Source organism: Gambusia affinis, linkage group LG08 (genome assembly GCF_019740435.1).
Source record: "Gambusia affinis linkage group LG08, SWU_Gaff_1.0, whole genome shotgun sequence".
Taxonomy (NCBI): Eukaryota; Metazoa; Chordata; class Actinopteri; order Cyprinodontiformes; family Poeciliidae; genus Gambusia; species Gambusia affinis.
In genome coordinates this window covers 437,751-455,505 of record NC_057875.1, presented here as the reverse complement: position 1 = coordinate 455,505, position 17,755 = coordinate 437,751, and the positions used below count along the sequence as shown (strand labels likewise).

At 43.1% G+C, this 17,755-nt stretch overlaps 1 protein-coding gene across 4 annotated transcripts in view; it reads left to right on the top strand.

The window, feature by feature from the left end:
- The window catches only part of ccnd2a (cyclin D2, a), a 97,797-nt gene that overhangs the window by 53,789 nt on the left and 26,253 nt on the right, over positions 1-17,755 (top strand). For 3 of the 4 annotated variants that reach the window (XM_044123861.1, XM_044123862.1, XM_044123860.1), the window contains one exon: positions 627-671. The exons of the other annotated variant lie outside the window; for it this stretch is intronic. In XM_044123861.1, the coding sequence (XP_043979796.1) occupies positions 627-671 (45 nt within the window). The remainder of the gene's footprint in view (positions 1-626; positions 672-17,755) is intronic. 4 annotated transcript variants of the gene reach the window in all.

The window sequence follows — 17,755 nt, the reverse complement described above, 5'->3', positions numbered from 1 at the left end:
ACTCTGGTTCGGTTTGAACGCCAAGCGGACCAGAGACCGTTCCTAAAGCAGGAAGTGGACTACAGCGCAGGGCATTCTGGGTAAATCCAACCAAAGCTAACATGCTAGCCTAGCGCTAGCAGCAGAAATGTCTCCTGGTCTTCAGCCAAAGACTAAAGAGAAATCCTCCAACACTAAAATCTGACGCCTCCATCTTGTTTCCATCTGGTGAAGAAGGAAGTTGCTCTCAGTGTCTTCAGAGGTTTTTGTGTGGTTTCCTTCAGTGGTTGTTGGTGCAGCGCCCCCACAGGCCAGGAGGGGAACAGGTTGGTTTGACTCAGAACCACAGCAGCTGCAGGTGGAGCAGATGAAGGAGTTCTGGTTTCTATAGAACTGTATCTACCAGGCTATTGGGGGGAGGGGAGAGAGTCCTTTTTTTAGCTAATCGTAACATTTTCTACATAATCAGATTAAGATGTTTTTTATTTGAGCCAAAAAATTAGAGAAATCTCTTGGAGAACTGTTTTCTCGTGGATGTTTGTCAACTTTCAGCTCAGAGGTGTTTAAAGTGGTTCTCCAGCAGGATGCTAGAAGAACTCTGATTTATATTGATTTACACATCCTGAGCATTTTCCTTTGTCTTCCAGGAACAACGAGGCTGGCAGAGAAACGATGCCAGAAGTTGTTTTCAGGTATGACTTGTTTCATTAGAGAGATGCTAATCCGATGAGCTGATTCTCATCCAATTGGCACACCTCTGTTTATAATGTTTCAGCTCTCTGGTTGTTCTGTATATTTGTAATGTTTCAGCTCTCTGGTTGTTCCGTATATTTGTAATGTTTCAGCTCTCTGGTTGTTCCGTATATGTGTAATGTTTCAGCTCTCTGGTTGTTCCGTATATGTGTAATGTTTCAGCTCTCTGGTTGTTCCGTATATTTGTAATGTTTCAGCTCTCTGGTTGTTCCGTATATTTGTAATGTTTCAGCTCTCTGGTTGTTCCGTATATTTGTAATGTTTCAGCTCTCTGGTTGTTCCGTATATTTGTAATGTTTCAGCTCTCTGGTTGTTCCGTATATTTGTAATGTTTCAGCTCTCTGGTTGTTCCGTATATTTGTAATGTTTCAGCTCTGTGGTTGTTCCGTATATTTGTAATGTTTCAGCTCTCTGGTTGTTCCGTATATGTGTAATGTTTCAGCTCTCTGGTTGTTCCGTATATTTGTAATGTTTCAGCTCTCTGGTTGTTCCGTATATTTGTAATGTTTCAGCTCTCTGGTTGTTCCGTATATTTGTAATGTTTCAGCTCTGTGGTTGTTCCGTATATTTGTAATGTTTCAGCTCTCTGGTTGTTCCGTATATGTGTAATGTTTCAGCTCTCTGGTTGTTCCGTATATGTGTAATGTTTCACCTCTCTGGTTGTTCCGTATATTTGTAATGTTTCAGCTCTCTGGTTGTTCCGTATATTTGTAATGTTTCAGCTCTCTGGTTGTTCCGTATATTTGTAATGTTTCAGCTCTCTGGTTGTTCCGTATATGTGTAATGTTTCAGCTCTCTGGTTGTTCCGTATATTTGTAATGTTTCAGCTCTCTGGTTGTTCCGTATATTTGTAATGTTTCAGCTCTCTGGTTGTTCCGTATATTTGTAATGTTTCAGCTCTCTGGTTGTTCCGTATATTTGTAATGTTTCAGCTCTCTGGTTGTTCCGTATATTTGTAATGTTTCAGCTCTCTGGTTGTTCCGTATATTTGTAATGTTTCAGCTCTCTGGTTGTTCCGTATATTTGTAATGTTTCAGCTCTCTGAGGAGATGAAGGCTTCAGTTTCTGAGGTTTTTGGTTGTATTTGAGATTCAGACGCGGTTCTGCTGTCGTCGGTTCTGTTTGGATTGAAAGCGTCTCTTGTGACTCCTCAGTTTCTGCCCAGTGTGTGTTCAGAGGCATCAGTGGAAATGCCTGCTCTGATTTCAGAACTGAAAGTTTGGTTGGTGTCAGGATGGAGGTGCAGTTCTGGTGCTGACTCTGGTTTCAGAAGCGCCGGTTCTGGTCGGGTAGAGGCTGCTGTGCGGCTCAGCTCCGTCCTCAGCAGGTTGGGCTCTGATCAGTCAGGTAAAGGTCAGCAGTATTGACCTGATTTCAGTATCACAGTGATGTGATACCACTATTGTGTCTTTCTCTGCCATCGAAACCCCAGCAGCTCAGATTCCTGTAAACGCTGCAGGTGATTTTTCTCCTGCAGCGTTTCACTCTCATTCACATTATGAAACCGAGATGATTCAGTTATTAATAGTCTGATATAAAATCAATCTATGCTCCTCTGCTCTCTCTAATCTGTAACAGCTCCTGTTTTCTGTTTGTTTGTCTTAGTAAATGAAACAAAAATGAAAATAGATGGAGGATTAATATTTTTTCTAACTGAAACTTTATTCAGGAAGCAAGTTTTCACCACTTCTGTTTTTCCTGCTCGGTTTTGACCAATCAGAGAGCTGCTGGTCAGCAGGTGTATCTATTGACCATGTACACCCGATCAACATCATCATCATCCTCCTGTAGATGAGACACAGGCAGCCATGTTGGATCGTCTCATTGGCCGAGCGCCGTTTCCCACAATGCTTCAAGTCATCACTGTAGATAGATTTTAGCTCGAAAAAAACAGGAATTATCCTGCAGATTATGGCTGGAATGATTAATCAAACCAATCATTTTGAATAATTATTGAAATAATCGTCATTATTTCACTTAGTAATTGATTAATCAAGTGTGTGTGTGTCAAGAGCATAGAGATTTGAAAATAACACATTTGTTAAAAACACACCACGTGTGTGTATGTGTGTGTATAAACAAATATTTTATTTATGCAGTCATTTCTTTGTCAATATTAAAAAGCAGCTTTAGCACCAAAGTGTTGTGCAGAAGTCAATAACTAATCTGTTTCTAATTAAAGAAAATAATATAGTCAAACAGTTACATCATTTTTTAATTGATTGACTTTATTGTTTATGTGTTTATTTGTTTGCCTGAATGGACAGATCTGGCTCTTTGATTGTTTGCCTGATATTAATATGAAATATTCGTTTTTTTGTTTTGCTTTTTCTTTGAATAAATAAACAAGAAGTCATAATGTAAAAGTTGAGATTTTAAAGGTGGAGCGTTAAAAGGCGTTGCTACTTCTTGTCTCCAGGTGTCACATCCACCATGTTGTTTGTTTACCGTTGACAGAAAACTTCATAAACTGTTTGGCGTTTATTGTCTGACTTCTGCTTCCTGCTTCATGACGACGAAGAGATTCAGAGCAACGATGTGACGATCTGAAAGACGTTCCCTCTGAGATTCTTCGTTCTTCTCTTCCTTTCCGGCTGGCTGGTTGCTGCTGTGCAGACCAGCAGCTCAGATTCCTGTAAATTAATGCAACCATTAATAAGCCAGAATCTGCAACATTCATCCCCTCTCAGCCACAGACGATCATCTGATGCCAGGAATGCGCGACAGCTCATCAACGCTGGCCGGGGTCAAAGGTCAGCAACCTCTGAGAGGACAGGCCGTTCTGCTACTTCGTCTCTGTGGGACAGACTCAGAGCGGCAATGAGTCTGTGGTGCTAGGCAACCAGCAACACAGACAGCAGCAACGAGTTGCTGATTCATTTAAAGTTGCCTGGCTTCAGATTGCATTGTGCTAACCAGTGCTAACTTGAGGAGGACAGTTCCCATAATCCAGTGTTTCTCAGTTCTGGTCCTCAGGCCTCCTGCCCTGCATGTTTTTGGTGTTTCCCTTCTGGATTGAGTCTGTGGTGATTATCAGCTTTCTGCAGCACTTGACAGTCATGCAATCATTTGAATCAGCTGTTCTGGAATAGAGGCTCATCTACAACATGCAGAGCGGGACAGAGGACTGGAATGGACCTTATCACAGGGCCGCTTTTCATTGGCTGATGCCCGTTCTACGTGGTCACGTGATTGGCCGTCTCACAAACAGCTTCCTGTTAGCTAAGTACAGCATAAAGCAGTACTGATACAACTTCTACACCTTGTAGCCTGTCTGCTACACAGTCTTACGTTAGCTAAACTGATCAATATGCAACGTGTATCTGACTCACACTGAAGATTTTATTTTAGCAGAAAAGGTTTTGGACTAAACTGTTCCTCCTGTTAGCCTCTCTAGCACCAAGTACAGCTGGTCAATCAACCATCGCTGTGTTCAGGGAAGCAACGATTAATAATCCAGAAATAAACTTGATATCGTAACGGACTGAATGTTTTGTTTTTAACGTAATCTTTGCTCGTCTTGTGGGGCGCAGGCGGTTGCCATGGTAACAGGTGTGCTTAAACTACAAAGAGAGAGAGTAAAAAGGTAGGAGTGGTTTTGAGTTGATCACCTGTTCGGGTTATTTTACCTTTGTTTACCTTTGCTGTGGCTCATTACAGCCGCTCTAGTTTCTAAACGTTGGACTAATTACCTCGTTCATTTGTGAGTTTACATAATTTACAACAAACATCAAATAGAACAAATAGATTTCATAAAATTTTAACAAACAAACGGCTTCTACTGCGATAATTATGTGAGATTAAATGAATTATATCCCAGCTTCAGAAGATGTTCCTTTACCTTTCCAGAGCTCTTTGGTTCCTCCTATCAGTCTGTAGCTTCTCATATTGAGGTCAAAGTTCAGATCTACCATAACTAACTGACACCTGCTGGCCTCAGGTTTGCAACCAGCTTGTGACTGAGAAACCAGTAACCTCCTCCCAGTTGATGACATGAACTTGTTAGTTCCTCTGATATATTGTGAAAATCCGCTAGAAATGAAGCACCGATGGAGTCATGTTTCCATAGAAACAAGGCGCCGCCAGGCTTTGTTTGTGAGACTTGCGGTCAGGTGGGTCGGTTGTGGGCGGAGCTTGTAAGGTCCATTGAGAAGCTCTGCCATAATAAGAGGCAAACGCTGTCATTGTTGTGTCTGCTGAAGACTGAGGAGCGAATCAGGAATCAGTGAAGCTCCTGAAAGATGAACAACGTGTGATATAGAGATCGGGACCGGAGCTGGGTCCGGTTGGGTCCGTTCAGTTCTGTTCTGTTCGGGTCGGACCGGTCCAGTCTAGCCTTCTGTTCACTTTTGTTTCTGTTTCAGGATTTTTCCTGTTTTTCGGTTCTGATCTGAACTATTTCAGCTCCTTTCATTGCTCATTCCTGTTGCCATGGTTACCAGTCCTCCCAGTTTCAGCTGGTTCTGCCTGTCATGGTGTGTCTGTGTGCATGAGGCAGATTATTATGACCACTTAATTCTCTGAGTTTAAACCATTTTTACTTACAGAAATCAAATATTTTTGCATTAATTTGTCATTGTTGCTTCGCTGTTGCTTTTCTTTGTCTCTGCTTCAGAGACATGGAAATGTTTTCACTGCACTTTAACTTTGTTGCCGTTAAATAAACATCATCATAACGATAATGAAGTGGAACCCATTAAAACCCGCTCTGGGATTCGAACCCAGGACCGGTTTGCTTCGTGGCAGCAGTGTTCAGATGTAGATGTTAAATGTAAAGTTTCAGAACCGGATCCCAGCAGAACCAGAGCAGAACCGGACAGCATAACTGGAGGTTTTACTGAGACGTTCAGGTTTCTGGAGAAGCAACAGAAAATCAAATTTTATGATCAGAAGATCCAAGAAAATGTTTCCTGTCAAATGTTGGATAAAATCCAGCTGAAAATCTCATTAAATATCCAAACATCTGATTGGTTCAGTTAAATCACCGCTTTTCTTTTCTTACGGTGAAACCGGAGACGTTTTGTCTCCAGGATCTTTTCTGGATGAAATGCCTCCAGTTGTTTTTCGTCTCTCTCAGGTGTTCCTGTATCGGTTGTTGGGGCTCCGTTGACCGAACGCCGTTCCCTCATCCGACTCAGGAATGCGTCTCTTATCGGCTGTTTTGTCTCGGCGTTACGATCGATTGCTCCCGTCCAGCTGCCTCCTCCTCTCCACCAGAGTCTAACAGATGATCTGCTTCATGTTTTACTAGATTGAAAGCAAAATGAAATGATTGTAATTATCAGCCGGTATCATCCTGCCTGGTTGGCGTTCAGAGTCTTAAATGAACTTCTGGCCTGGAGGTTCTGCTGACCCATCAGCAGAACCTATCCTGCTGTTTGTGTTTTTGCACTTCCTCATTACCAACAGAGAGAAAGTATCATGATCAGAGTGACTATTTGATACCCGGTAAAGATCCAGTGGAGATCCAATGGAGATCCAGTAAAGAATCAGTGAAGATCCAGTAAAGATCCAATAGAGATCCAGTAAAGATCCAGTGGAGATCCAGTGAAGATCCAGTAAAGAATCAGTGGAGATCCAGTGAAGTTCCAGTAAAGAATCAGTGAAGATCCACTGGAGATCCAGTGAAGATCCAGTAAAGAATCAGTGAAGATCCAGTGAAGATCCAGTAAAGAACCAGTGAAGATCCACTGGAGATCCAGCAAAGATCCACTGGAGATCCAGTGAAGATCCACTGGAGATCCAGTGAAGATCCAGTAAAGAACCAGTGGAGATCCAGTAAAGATCCACTGGAGATCCAGTAAAGATCCAGCAAAGATCCAGTGGAGATCCAGTGAAGATCCAGTAAAGAACCAGTGAAGATCCACTGGAGATCCAGTGAAGATCCAGTAAAGAATCAGTGAAGATCCAGTAAAGATCCACTGGAGATCCATTAAAGATCCAGCAAAGATCGAGTGAAGATCCAGTAAAGATCCACTGGAGATCCAGTAAAGATCCAGCAAAGATCCAGTAAAGATCCAGTAAAGATCCACTGGAGATCCAGTAAAGATCCAGCAAAGATCCAGTGGAGATCCAGTGGAGATCCAGTGAAGATCCAGTAAAGAACCAGTGAAGATCCACTGGAGATCCAGTGAAGATCCAGTAAGGATCCAGTGAAGATCCACTGGAGATCCAGTGAAGATCCAGTAAAGAATCAGTGGAGATCCAGTGAAGATCCAGTAAAGAACCAGTGAAGATCCACTGGAGATCCAGTAAAGATCCAGCAAAGATCCAGTGGAGATCCAGTGCCTATGCAGAGCTAGCTCCTGGTTTCCCAGGCCTCCCTGCTGCAGCCGCAGTCCTGACCCAAACAGCTCATTGATTAATCCCTGATTGTTGGAGGCCTGGTGCTGCATCCCAATTGGCTCCAAATGAGAGCGGTGAAGGAAGGCCGTCTGTACCGATGGTTTTCAGTGGCTTATTATTCTCCAGCCCAACCAGTCAAGGAGCCAGTTTCCTAATGCAGCGTTCATAGAAGTGACAGATGGCCAGAATCTGGAAAAGCTTTGCTGTAAGCGTCAGCCACTCCAGACAATGCTCCTTAGTTTGCTGGAGACTGGAGCAGAGTCCCACTCCCACTCCCACCAGCTTCTCCACCTTCTCTGAGCTGCTCATGTTTTCCTGAACACTTTAACAGCTTCAGGTCAGATCCAGCAGCAAAATGTGGAGGCAGTTCCTCTAAATGCCACACAGACAGAGACCGGCTCTGCTTTCTTCCCCACACCCTTCGGTCCAGGTCATGTCATGTGCGTGGCCGCCTATCAGGGTTCTCTCTCAGCCGGACTGCTGAATGTGCGGCTTGGAACAACAGCTGAGAATAAACCTTGGCTCAACTTCCTGCTCCCCCTTCCTGACACAACTGTGGTTTCCTCCCATCTTGGCTGCTTTTCATCAATGACCTCTTTTCTGTTTTTCTGCTGTGCCAATAATAACCAGACTCCTGTAGTCAGAGTTTGACTACCAGCATCTTTTTTGTTGTGTTTGTTTCCACGTTTAGCTGTTTTTTTCTGAGTGATGAAGAGTCGTCCTGCAGCTGCGCTGGTGGACGATTCCTTCCTGTCAGGTTTCCATCAGCTCAGTTTCTCTGGCCCTCGTGGCTGCAGGTAAACATTATCAGTCTGACGATTAACTGATTCATTGGATAAAGAAAAAGTGAACATTCTCCACATTTTTTATGATGCTTATTTTATACAATATTAAAAACACATAAGAAAATGCAAATAAGCAAATAAATCACTGTTTCATTGCCAAAAATGCAACAGCAGCATTCCTTTAACTTGGTCACCTGTAGCAAAGGATGATGGCATTAATTATCAGATGAACTGATTAATAATAGAAAGTAAAGTGAAATTTCTCCATGATGTGAACCAGCTGGATCTAAAGCTGCCAGAGAGATTTAAAGTTTGTTTTATTTTATCTTGAATAATTTTGTCCTTTTGGCTTCATTGCTGTTTCAGCTGATGGCCTTTTAAAGCTAACAATGAGTTGATGACGATCCATTTCATTACTCGATTAATCGTCTGGGCCGTGGTTTGAGCTCAGCCTGCTGCAGGGGGGATTGAGACTGATTTCCAGAGGTTTTCAGGAAAACCTGTCTGAAAACTTTAACCCTTTGTGTTCAGAGAACCTCCATGTTTCGCGGTGCGGTGGTGCGGTGCAGTGCGGCGGTGCGGTGCGGTGCGGTCCTCTCAAACGCGCCTCTAATCTCTCCCTTGTGTCGGAGCGCAGCAGCAAACATGTACTCGCTCGCTGCGGGTTTCCCTTGGAATGCAGCCCTTTCGGTTGTACCTGTACACGCAGCCTGTTTTGATGGAGTATTTGTTTTCCGACTGGGTGTGGGAAACCCGACCTGTCGGTACACTGCCATGACGCGGCGGCCTGCTTGTTCCTATGAAGCCCAGTGACTCATGCACGCTGACACACACTCCAACAATTAGCTTAGCTGGGATCAGATCATATCTGTAATTAATATTTCGGTGTAATCCAAAACCCAGCTCAGGTATTTAGTTGACGGTTGGAGCCACAGAGTTTCTGCGTCCTGCGGCTGCGCAGCAGCATCTAAACACTGCAGTTTATTGACACGATATTAGAAATACAAGCATACATATTTTATTTTCATTAAAGATGGAAATAAACAAATCATTCATTTTAAGTAAGTAAATCAACATTTTAATGTGTATAAGTCAGTAACAGCATTTCTTTAGCGAACGTTGTATCAAACATCAGCACAGAGTTAATCTGGGATTATTTATGGATTAACTGGTGAATAACTGAATGTAAAAGCTGATTAATAGAAGATTTTTCCAGACTGTAAACCTGGTGAAGCGATAAATTCTGAGTTACAGGTAATCATGTTTTTTATGTTAAATGTACAAAATGTTTCCATTCATGGTTCAGTTTTATCTTCATTGCTGTTTTTCAGAAAATGGCCTTTTATGAGTCTATGCTCCAGTTAACAATCAGTCATTAATGAGGATTATTTCATCAATCAATTCACTGGATTGACTAATCAATCCAGCAACTCTGTCGCCTTCAGTTGTTGTGAAATTACTGTAAAGGTCAGAAACTATCTGAAAAGAAATTTGCCTTTGCAGTGGATTCTGTCTCTTTAAGAAGCTCCGCCTCCATTAGCCTAAAAGCTCAGGATCAGTGATGGCAGTTACTTTGAAAAAGTAACTTTAATCGGATTACTGATTACTCCTTGAAAAAGTAACTTAGATGAGTTTTATAGAGTATTTTGGGACAAGCTTTGTCCTCTACTTTTAGAGGTATACAATGAATCTCTAACCTCTGGGTGTCTACCTCAGACCCTTAATCAGGCAGTTATTACTCTGCTGGCTAAAAAAGGCAAAGACCCTCTACTCTGTTCTTCCTATCGCCCGATAAGTTTACTTAATGTTGATTTTAAATTGCTAGCAAAAACAATAGCTCTAAGACTAGAACCAGTGCTTCCCACTGTGGTTGGGATAAATCAGACTGGCTTTGTACAGAATAGGAACTCCTTTTCCAAAATAAGACGACTTTTTAATGTAATATACAGCCCGCCCTCTGTCTGTACTCAAGAACTTGTGATATCTTTGGATGCTGAAAAGGCCTTTGACAGAGTGGAGTGGACATATTTATTCTACTCAATTAAGAAATTTGGCTTTGGGGAAAATTTTCTGTCGTGGATTAAGTTAGTTTATTCTGACCCATACGCATCGATCAGGACAAATAATACTCAATCTGACTATTTTCGCCTCAGTCGCTGAGGCTGCCCACTGAGTCCCTTATTATTTGCTTTGGACAATTGAACCCCTCACAATTGCACTTAGATGTAATAAAAGTATTATAGGTATTAAGAGGAATGATATGGAAACGAAGGTCTCCTTATATGCTGATGATCTTCTTTTGTACATCTCTAATTTAAATATTTCTATTCCTGCTGTACTTGCCACACTTGGTAAATTTGGGCAGCTGTCAGGCTATAAATTAAACCTCAGCAAAAGTGAATTATTCCCAGTTAATGCTTTAGCCAAGAGTTACCCACTGCACACATTAGCATTTAAGGTCATAGACCAGAGCTTTACCTATTTAGGAATCCAGATTACATCTAAATTTGAGGATCTTTTTAAAGCTAACGTTTCCCCTTTATTATTGCATGTTAAGGAGGACTTTGATCGTTGGTCGATGCTTGGCCTCTCATTGGTTGCTCGAATTAACGCGATCCTTCCACGTTCTTCCTACCTATTTCAGTGCATCCCTATTTTTCTTTCACGGTCCTTTTTTAGCAAACTCGATAGTATAATCACCAAATTTCTGTGGAATGGGAAGGCCCCTCGTATACACACTCAATTCTTACAAAGACCTAAAAGGCTTGGGGGGATGGCCTTGCCTAATTTTAGATATTATTATTGGGCTTCAAATATGAGACTTTTTAGATACTGGTTCCAGTCAGATAGCCCTTCTTCTCCAGCTTGGCTTGTTATGGAGGCCAACTCTGTAAAACCTGTGTCCTTGGCAGCCTTACTATATTCACCATTACAGTCCTCAACTAAACCTTATACTTCTTCTAATAAAATAGTTGATGCATCCTTAAAGCTGTGGATGCAATTTAGACGGCATTTTGGCTTGCAGTCTCTTTCTGTCTATGCCCCTATAGCTTCAAATCATACCTTTCAGCCGTCTCTCACAGATGGTACCTTCCTGTCATGGCGGAGAACAGGAATTTCAACTTTTCACGATATGTATATTGATAATACTTTCGCCTCATTCCAGCAAATCTCTGAAAAGTTTGATATTCCGCGGCATCATTTTTTTAGATACTTGCAAGCGTGCAGCTTCGTCCGCTCTACTTATTCAAATTTTCCCAACCTTCCCAAAGAGTCACCTTTAGACATTTTTCTAAAACCTACTGTCAAACTGAAAGGAGCCATATCTTTTATTGACAATCAAATCACGCTTTTACACCCACAAACCCTTAATTCCCATAGATCACTTTGGGAGGAAGACCTTGGACCATTTCAGAGGATCTTTGGACACTAACCCTAACCCATTGGTGCATAAGTCCTCTATTTGTGCCAGACATAATCTAATTCAATGCAAACTTGTGTATCGCACTTATTATACTAAGGCACGTCTGGTCAAGTTTTACTCCAGCGTTTCTCCTGCCTGCGATAGATGCCAACATTCTCCAGCCAATTTGATCCACACTATCTGGCTTCGCCCTCAGCTTTCTAACTACTGGTCCAGAGTTTTTGCTATTTTGTCGGACATTTTTGACAAGAAATTGGAGCTTGACCCCTTGACTGCTTTGTTTGGAGTTGCACCTCCACAGTCAACCTGTCCTCCTTTCAGAAATCCTCCTTGGCTTTCTTGACTTTTTTGGCACGGAGAGTGATTATAATAAAATGGAAGTGGCCTCAACCTCCATCATTTACCCACTGGCTTCGAGATGCACTGTATTTCATTAAACTTGAGAAAATCCGTTTTACCTTAAGAGGCTCTTCTACAAGATTTTTGGTTTTGTGGAGCCCCTTGTTAAGAAAGATTAATTTTCCTAATATTCCAGACTGATAAGGTGGTACGTCTATAGCTGATATTTATTATTCTTATCAATATCTCTTTTTCTTTCATCTTCTTTCTTGAGTTAAGTTTGACTGATACATCAACGGAAGTGTCCCCTGGTACCTGACCTTTTTATTTTTATTTTTATTTTAATTTTTTATTTTTTAATTATTGTTATTTTTTATTCTTTCTTTCTCTTTTTTTGAGTGTATGTTTGTATGGGTTGAGGGAAAGAGATTTACATATATTTAGTACTGTGGTCCTTTGTATTTTATTTGTTTATCTTATGTTTCTGTTTCTGTCCGCTAACGCAGTATGTTTCCTCTGGCTTGATCCATTTTATGTATTTTGTGTAGGTGTGTCTATGTTGGTATAATTGGGCTTGTTCTAACACAAGTATGTTTGTATTTAAAGGTACGCTGTTAACTCTATAACTATTGCTTTGTGTTTAAACTGCACCTGTTAAAGCATAAATAAACTTGGGGGAAAAAAAAGAAAAGAAAAAGTAACTTAGATTACTGACTACTTGATTTGGAAAGTAACTGAGTTATATTAAAAGTGACTATTGTAGTTACTTCCAGCAGCAGCTGACAACGCTGTGAAAGTTACATCGATCTTTGCCAAAACTTAATTCCAAGTTATTTTATAACGGTAACATCAACAATGTGTCTCCACTGATGAGGCTGAACTGAAGAGGAGATTGTTTAATGGTTACAACAGTACAAAAAAACTTTCGTAATTTGTGTTTGTTTTTGTGTTTGTATTGTCTGGAAAACTCTACAAAGGATTTTAAAGGCCCCTCCCCGCCCCGGCCTCCAGGTTCTGCGTTACGGCCCTGTTTTTGCTCCGACAGCACAGAGCTTCTCCTGCAGCTGCACAGATTAGTGACACTAAAGATTAAGAATTATTACGCAGATTATCGCACAACTTTACCGACTCCTTCTTTCGTGGCTGTTTTCACCTTTATTGCATTGTTCATATTAGTCTCCATGTTGGCAGTTTTATGGAGCCCAACGCGAAGCTTGAGGCCGGATCGGTTCCGGATCGGTTCCGGATCAGTACCGGATAGGTACTGGATCGGTTATGGATCGGTACTGCATTGGTTCCGGATCGGTACTGGATCGGTTCCGGATCGGTACCGGATCGGTTATGGATCGGTTCCGGATCGGTTATGGATTGGTTCCGGATCGGTACTGGATCGGTTATGGATCGGTACCGGATCGGTTATGGATCGGTACTGCATTGGTTCCGAATCGGTACTGGATCGGTTATGGATTGGTACTGGATCTGTACCGGATCGGTTATGGATCGGTTATGGATTGGTTCCGGATCGGTTATGGATCGGTACTGGATCGGTACCGGATCGGTTATGGATCGGTACCGGATCGGTTATGGATCGGTACTGCATTGGTTCCGGATCGGTTATGGATCGGTACTGCATTGGTTCCGGATCGGTTATGGATCGGTACCGGATCGGTACCGGATCGGTTATGGATCGGTACCGGATCGGTTATGGATCGGTTATGGATTGGTTCCGGATCGGTACCGGATCGGTTATGGATCGGTACCGGATCGGTTATGGATCGGTACCGGATCGGTTCCAGATCGGTACTGGATTGGTTCCGGATCGGTTATGGATCGGTTCCAGATCGGTACCGGATCGGTTATGGATTGGTTCCGGATCGGTTATGGATCGGTACTGGATCGGTACCGGATCGGTTATGGATCGGTACCGGATCGGTTATGGATCGGTTCCGGATCGGTTATGGATCGGTTATGGATCGGTACCGGATCGGTTATGGATCGGTACTGGATCTGTACCGGATCGGTTATGGATCGGTTCCGGATCGGTACCGGATCGGTTATGGATCGGTACTGGATCGGTTCCGGATCGGTTATGGATCGGTTATGGATCGGTACCGGATCGGTTCCAGATCGGTACTGGATTGGTTCCGGATCGGTTATGGATCGGTTATGGATCGGTTATGGATCGGTTCCAGATCGGTACCGGATCGGTTATGGATCGGTACTGCATTGGTTCCGGATCGGTTATGGATCGGTTATGGATCGGTACCGGATCGGTTCCAGATCGGTACTGGATTGGTTCCGGATCGGTACCGGATCGGTTCCTCCCACTCAGATTTAAAAGATCAGACCAGCTGTCTTTCCTGCGGCTTGGACTGACTGGATGCTGGTCGTGCCGACGCTCTCGGCTTTGAAGTAGGAACGTGTCGGGGCCTGACCTTTGACCTTGACATGAGCTTCAATCCCTGCTTTGTCCCGGCCTGCAGTGCAGGAGCAGCAGCCAGGTGCTGCACGGCTCTTCATAGATATTCTCCGCACATCGTTCGTCCTTCCTGCTCCTCGCCGGGTCGGCTGAGAGGAACACGGACGGAAGACGTGAAGCGGCGCCTTCCCTTAGCACCTCGCCAGGAATGCGCCTTTAGTCAGAAGAAACAAACCAACCACCCACATGCTGGGCTGCAGGGTGGCTGGGGGCAGTTAAATCCTCCGGGGCAAGTTCCAACTGATCACCAACCTGCTTGGTTTTATTTCTGCACTCAGAGAATGATGCAGAGAAAATCACAGATGGCTAGCTTTGTTTAGGAAAAGCAGACTGTTAGCCACTGTAAAATTAAAGATGGCCACCAAATTTAATTTGTACTAAATATGCCAATATTTATCACAGATCAACACTTTTGGTATCGAGTCACACATATTTGGACCCATAGAAATCATATTTACTGAAATTTGTTTATTTTTCAAGATGGCCGCCCTGGTTGTCGAGGACAGTTAATTTTTGTCCTAAAAAGCCCACATATTTTGAACAATAGAAACTATATATATTTTCTTGATCTTGTGTTTCCTTTTACTGATCAACATTTTTCAACATGGCAGCCATTGTGGTAATGAGAATGAATGTCTGCTCTAAAATCAGCAGCAGTTATTGCCGATGGGGGGAACAGCTAGCCAGAAAGTTAGCTTCAATAAATGCTAATTCACTAAGAATCTCAGCTCTGCTAACAATACAGTAAATTGCTAAATACATTAAAAAAATTGCTTCAAGACTAAACCATTAAAAATATAAAATACTAGCTCTGCTAGTGCTAAACACGGAAAAAATTGTGGAAGCTATTGCTAAAATGATTAGCACAAGCTAATGCTATCATTAGATGTCTCTGTCTGTGTCTGACATCTTCATGTCTTTCCTGTTGACAAATGGTGTGAGACTCGCTAACAGCTAAGTCCTTAGCATCTGATGTTGCTACATAAAGAAGAACTTTAAAGTTTTATGAATAAAATGACTAAAGTCACAACCATCTGATGTGACTGAAAGTTTATCCAAATAATGCAAATTGGGAACATTTTATGGCAATAATTGGTTTAAAAGCTCAAAATGGCAGCCATGTTAAGAAACGTTTGTGGGCTGATGGGAAATATGAGAAACCTTCGACCAGAGGGGAGAACATGCTCATTTTCCAACTTTTATCATTCTTGAAATCTTTTACAGTAATAAACTGAACTGAGAGTTTTTAACGTGTTTCTGACTGAGTGATGTTTTAATGTAGCCGTGTAGCTTAGCGCTGCAGGCTAACCCGCTCCACCTGCTGTATCATTCTGCAGTGTCTCTGAGCCATTTCTCTACTCAAATGAAGAAGTTTAGAATGGCTCCAACTTTTCATTTTCTGTCATATTTTAAGTATTAAAAATCCCCAGTGAGGAGCAGTTTCTGCTGTCTGGCTGCTGTTTTAGCTCCAAGGCCCGTTTGGACCAGGAAACCGGCCAGTTTCTGGCGCTGTTAAAACCCATCTTTACCAAATTCACCATCAGTTGAAGTTTCTCAATTAACTTGAAACTTCTGGCCGATCACAGCTTGCCTCCTGGATCGGATGGAAGAATGCTGTAGACCAATGACCCCGCCCACCAGATCATGGGCCCCGCCCACTATATCAATGGCACCGCCCACCAGATCAGTGGCCCCGCCCACTATATCAATGACACCGCCCACCAGACCAATGGCCCCGCCCACCAGACAAATGGCCCCGCCCCCTAGCTCAGTGGCCCCGCTCACCAGATCGATGGCCCCGCCCACCAGATCAATGGCCCCGCCCACCAGATCAATGACCCCGCCCACCAGATCAATGACCCCGCCCACCAGATCAATGACCCCGCCCACCAGATCAGTTCACCAGACGTTTCTCTTCAGCGAAGACGAGCCAATTGATTCTCTGTCATTTCTGCAGTGTCCTTTTTGCTTTGGCGCTTTCTGCACATGCTGACATGTCAGCCGTTGTTACAGAATGGAGGCCGACAGCCAGTGGATTTATAAAAGTTTTTAAATCGATCCTGTATGGCAGTGAAGGGGAATCTGGATTCTCGTGAGAAAGGTTTCTTTGGCCTGGTTGGTGATGAGAAAAATGAGACGTTGTTCATTTCAGCATGGCTGACATTAATCAGCAACGTTTCCTAAATTGATCATCTTCCACCATGTTCATATTGTGACATTTGGTCATAATTTAAATACCGGCAGACATTTTTTACTAAATAGGTTTTCACCATTTCTGTTGTTTCTTTTTCTGGAAATGGAAAGGAGGATCATCAATGATCACTCAGGAGGTCTAGAACTCTGACCTCTGACCCCATAGTAGAGCAGATGCCACCATGGTGAAAATGTGCAAGGGGAGGTGTTACCCTCCCTCCTTGAAGAATGAGATGTTCGCATTGACACAAATTGGTCCATAATAATGACACAAGACAGACAGACTGTGACAGAACCACTGAGTGGGAATCAGAGCGACAGAAGAAGAAAAACGAGAAGAAGAAGGAGAGATGGAAACGTCCTTCAGGAAAACATTAGCTTCCCCACTCAGAGAGCCGGGGGCAGATTTATGACTCGGGGTGTCTTTGGTGTTTTCTCTCCAGTCTCTAGAGCGATGGGGCTGCAGGAAGACTGCACACACACACCCAATCACACCCACACACACACACACACACACACACACACACACACTGCTAGTGTTGCATTCTTGCGTACCTCTGGAGTTTGGTTCCTGCTCTGATCCAGCAGCCGTTGTGTTTACATCCAGCTCTCCTCCTAAAATAGAAGCCACTTCTCAGGTTGGACGGAGGGAAACGACAGAATCCCTTTTTATAGCTTCAGCATGACACGGCGTGTCGACGCTGGTCGTTTCCCGTCCTGCCAGCCCAACAAGGCGTCCCTCTGTGTTGTAGGAAACACGTGCATTAGATTAGGAGGCCGGGGTCACTCTGTCAGTAACTGGAATGTGATTCTGTATGAGCCGCCCTGACGGTCCAGAGGTAATGGGACGAGAAGAAAAACCACATCACACAGAACGACTCCCCCCAAACTGGAGCGTCAACCCGAGTAACCAGACGGCAGGGAGCGGACCGGCCCGAGGTCCGGCTCCGTTCAAGCCGGTTCCGATCATAAAATGTTTTTCCTCATAAACACAGAAACACGTCGTGGCTCCAGGTTCCTGAGAATTTATTGATGTTTATTATTTGACTCACCTTCATGTGATCAGAAAACCAGAGCTGATGCAGCTGCTGAGGCTGAATGAGGTCCAGAACCGGTTCTGGACCTCATTCAGTTCCCTCCTCAGCCATGCTCCCGTATTTTCCTCTAAATGCCCAAATTATTCATAATCAAACCGGACCTGGTCTTTAACTTTTAAACAAAACTTTCTATTCATATTAACTTCGATTTGCCTCGTCACGTCTCGATTTTAATTTTTCATCTTTGAGGATTTGGGTTTTATAAACTGTTTCCATTAAAACAATCCGACTTGCTCTTTACTTTCAGCTTGAACTGAATCTGGTTCTAAAACTCTGAAGTGAAGCAGAAAACCTGATTCTCTGTGGAACTTTCTATAAATTAAAGAAGGAACACAAACTGTAGAAGGTTCTGGGTGGCTGA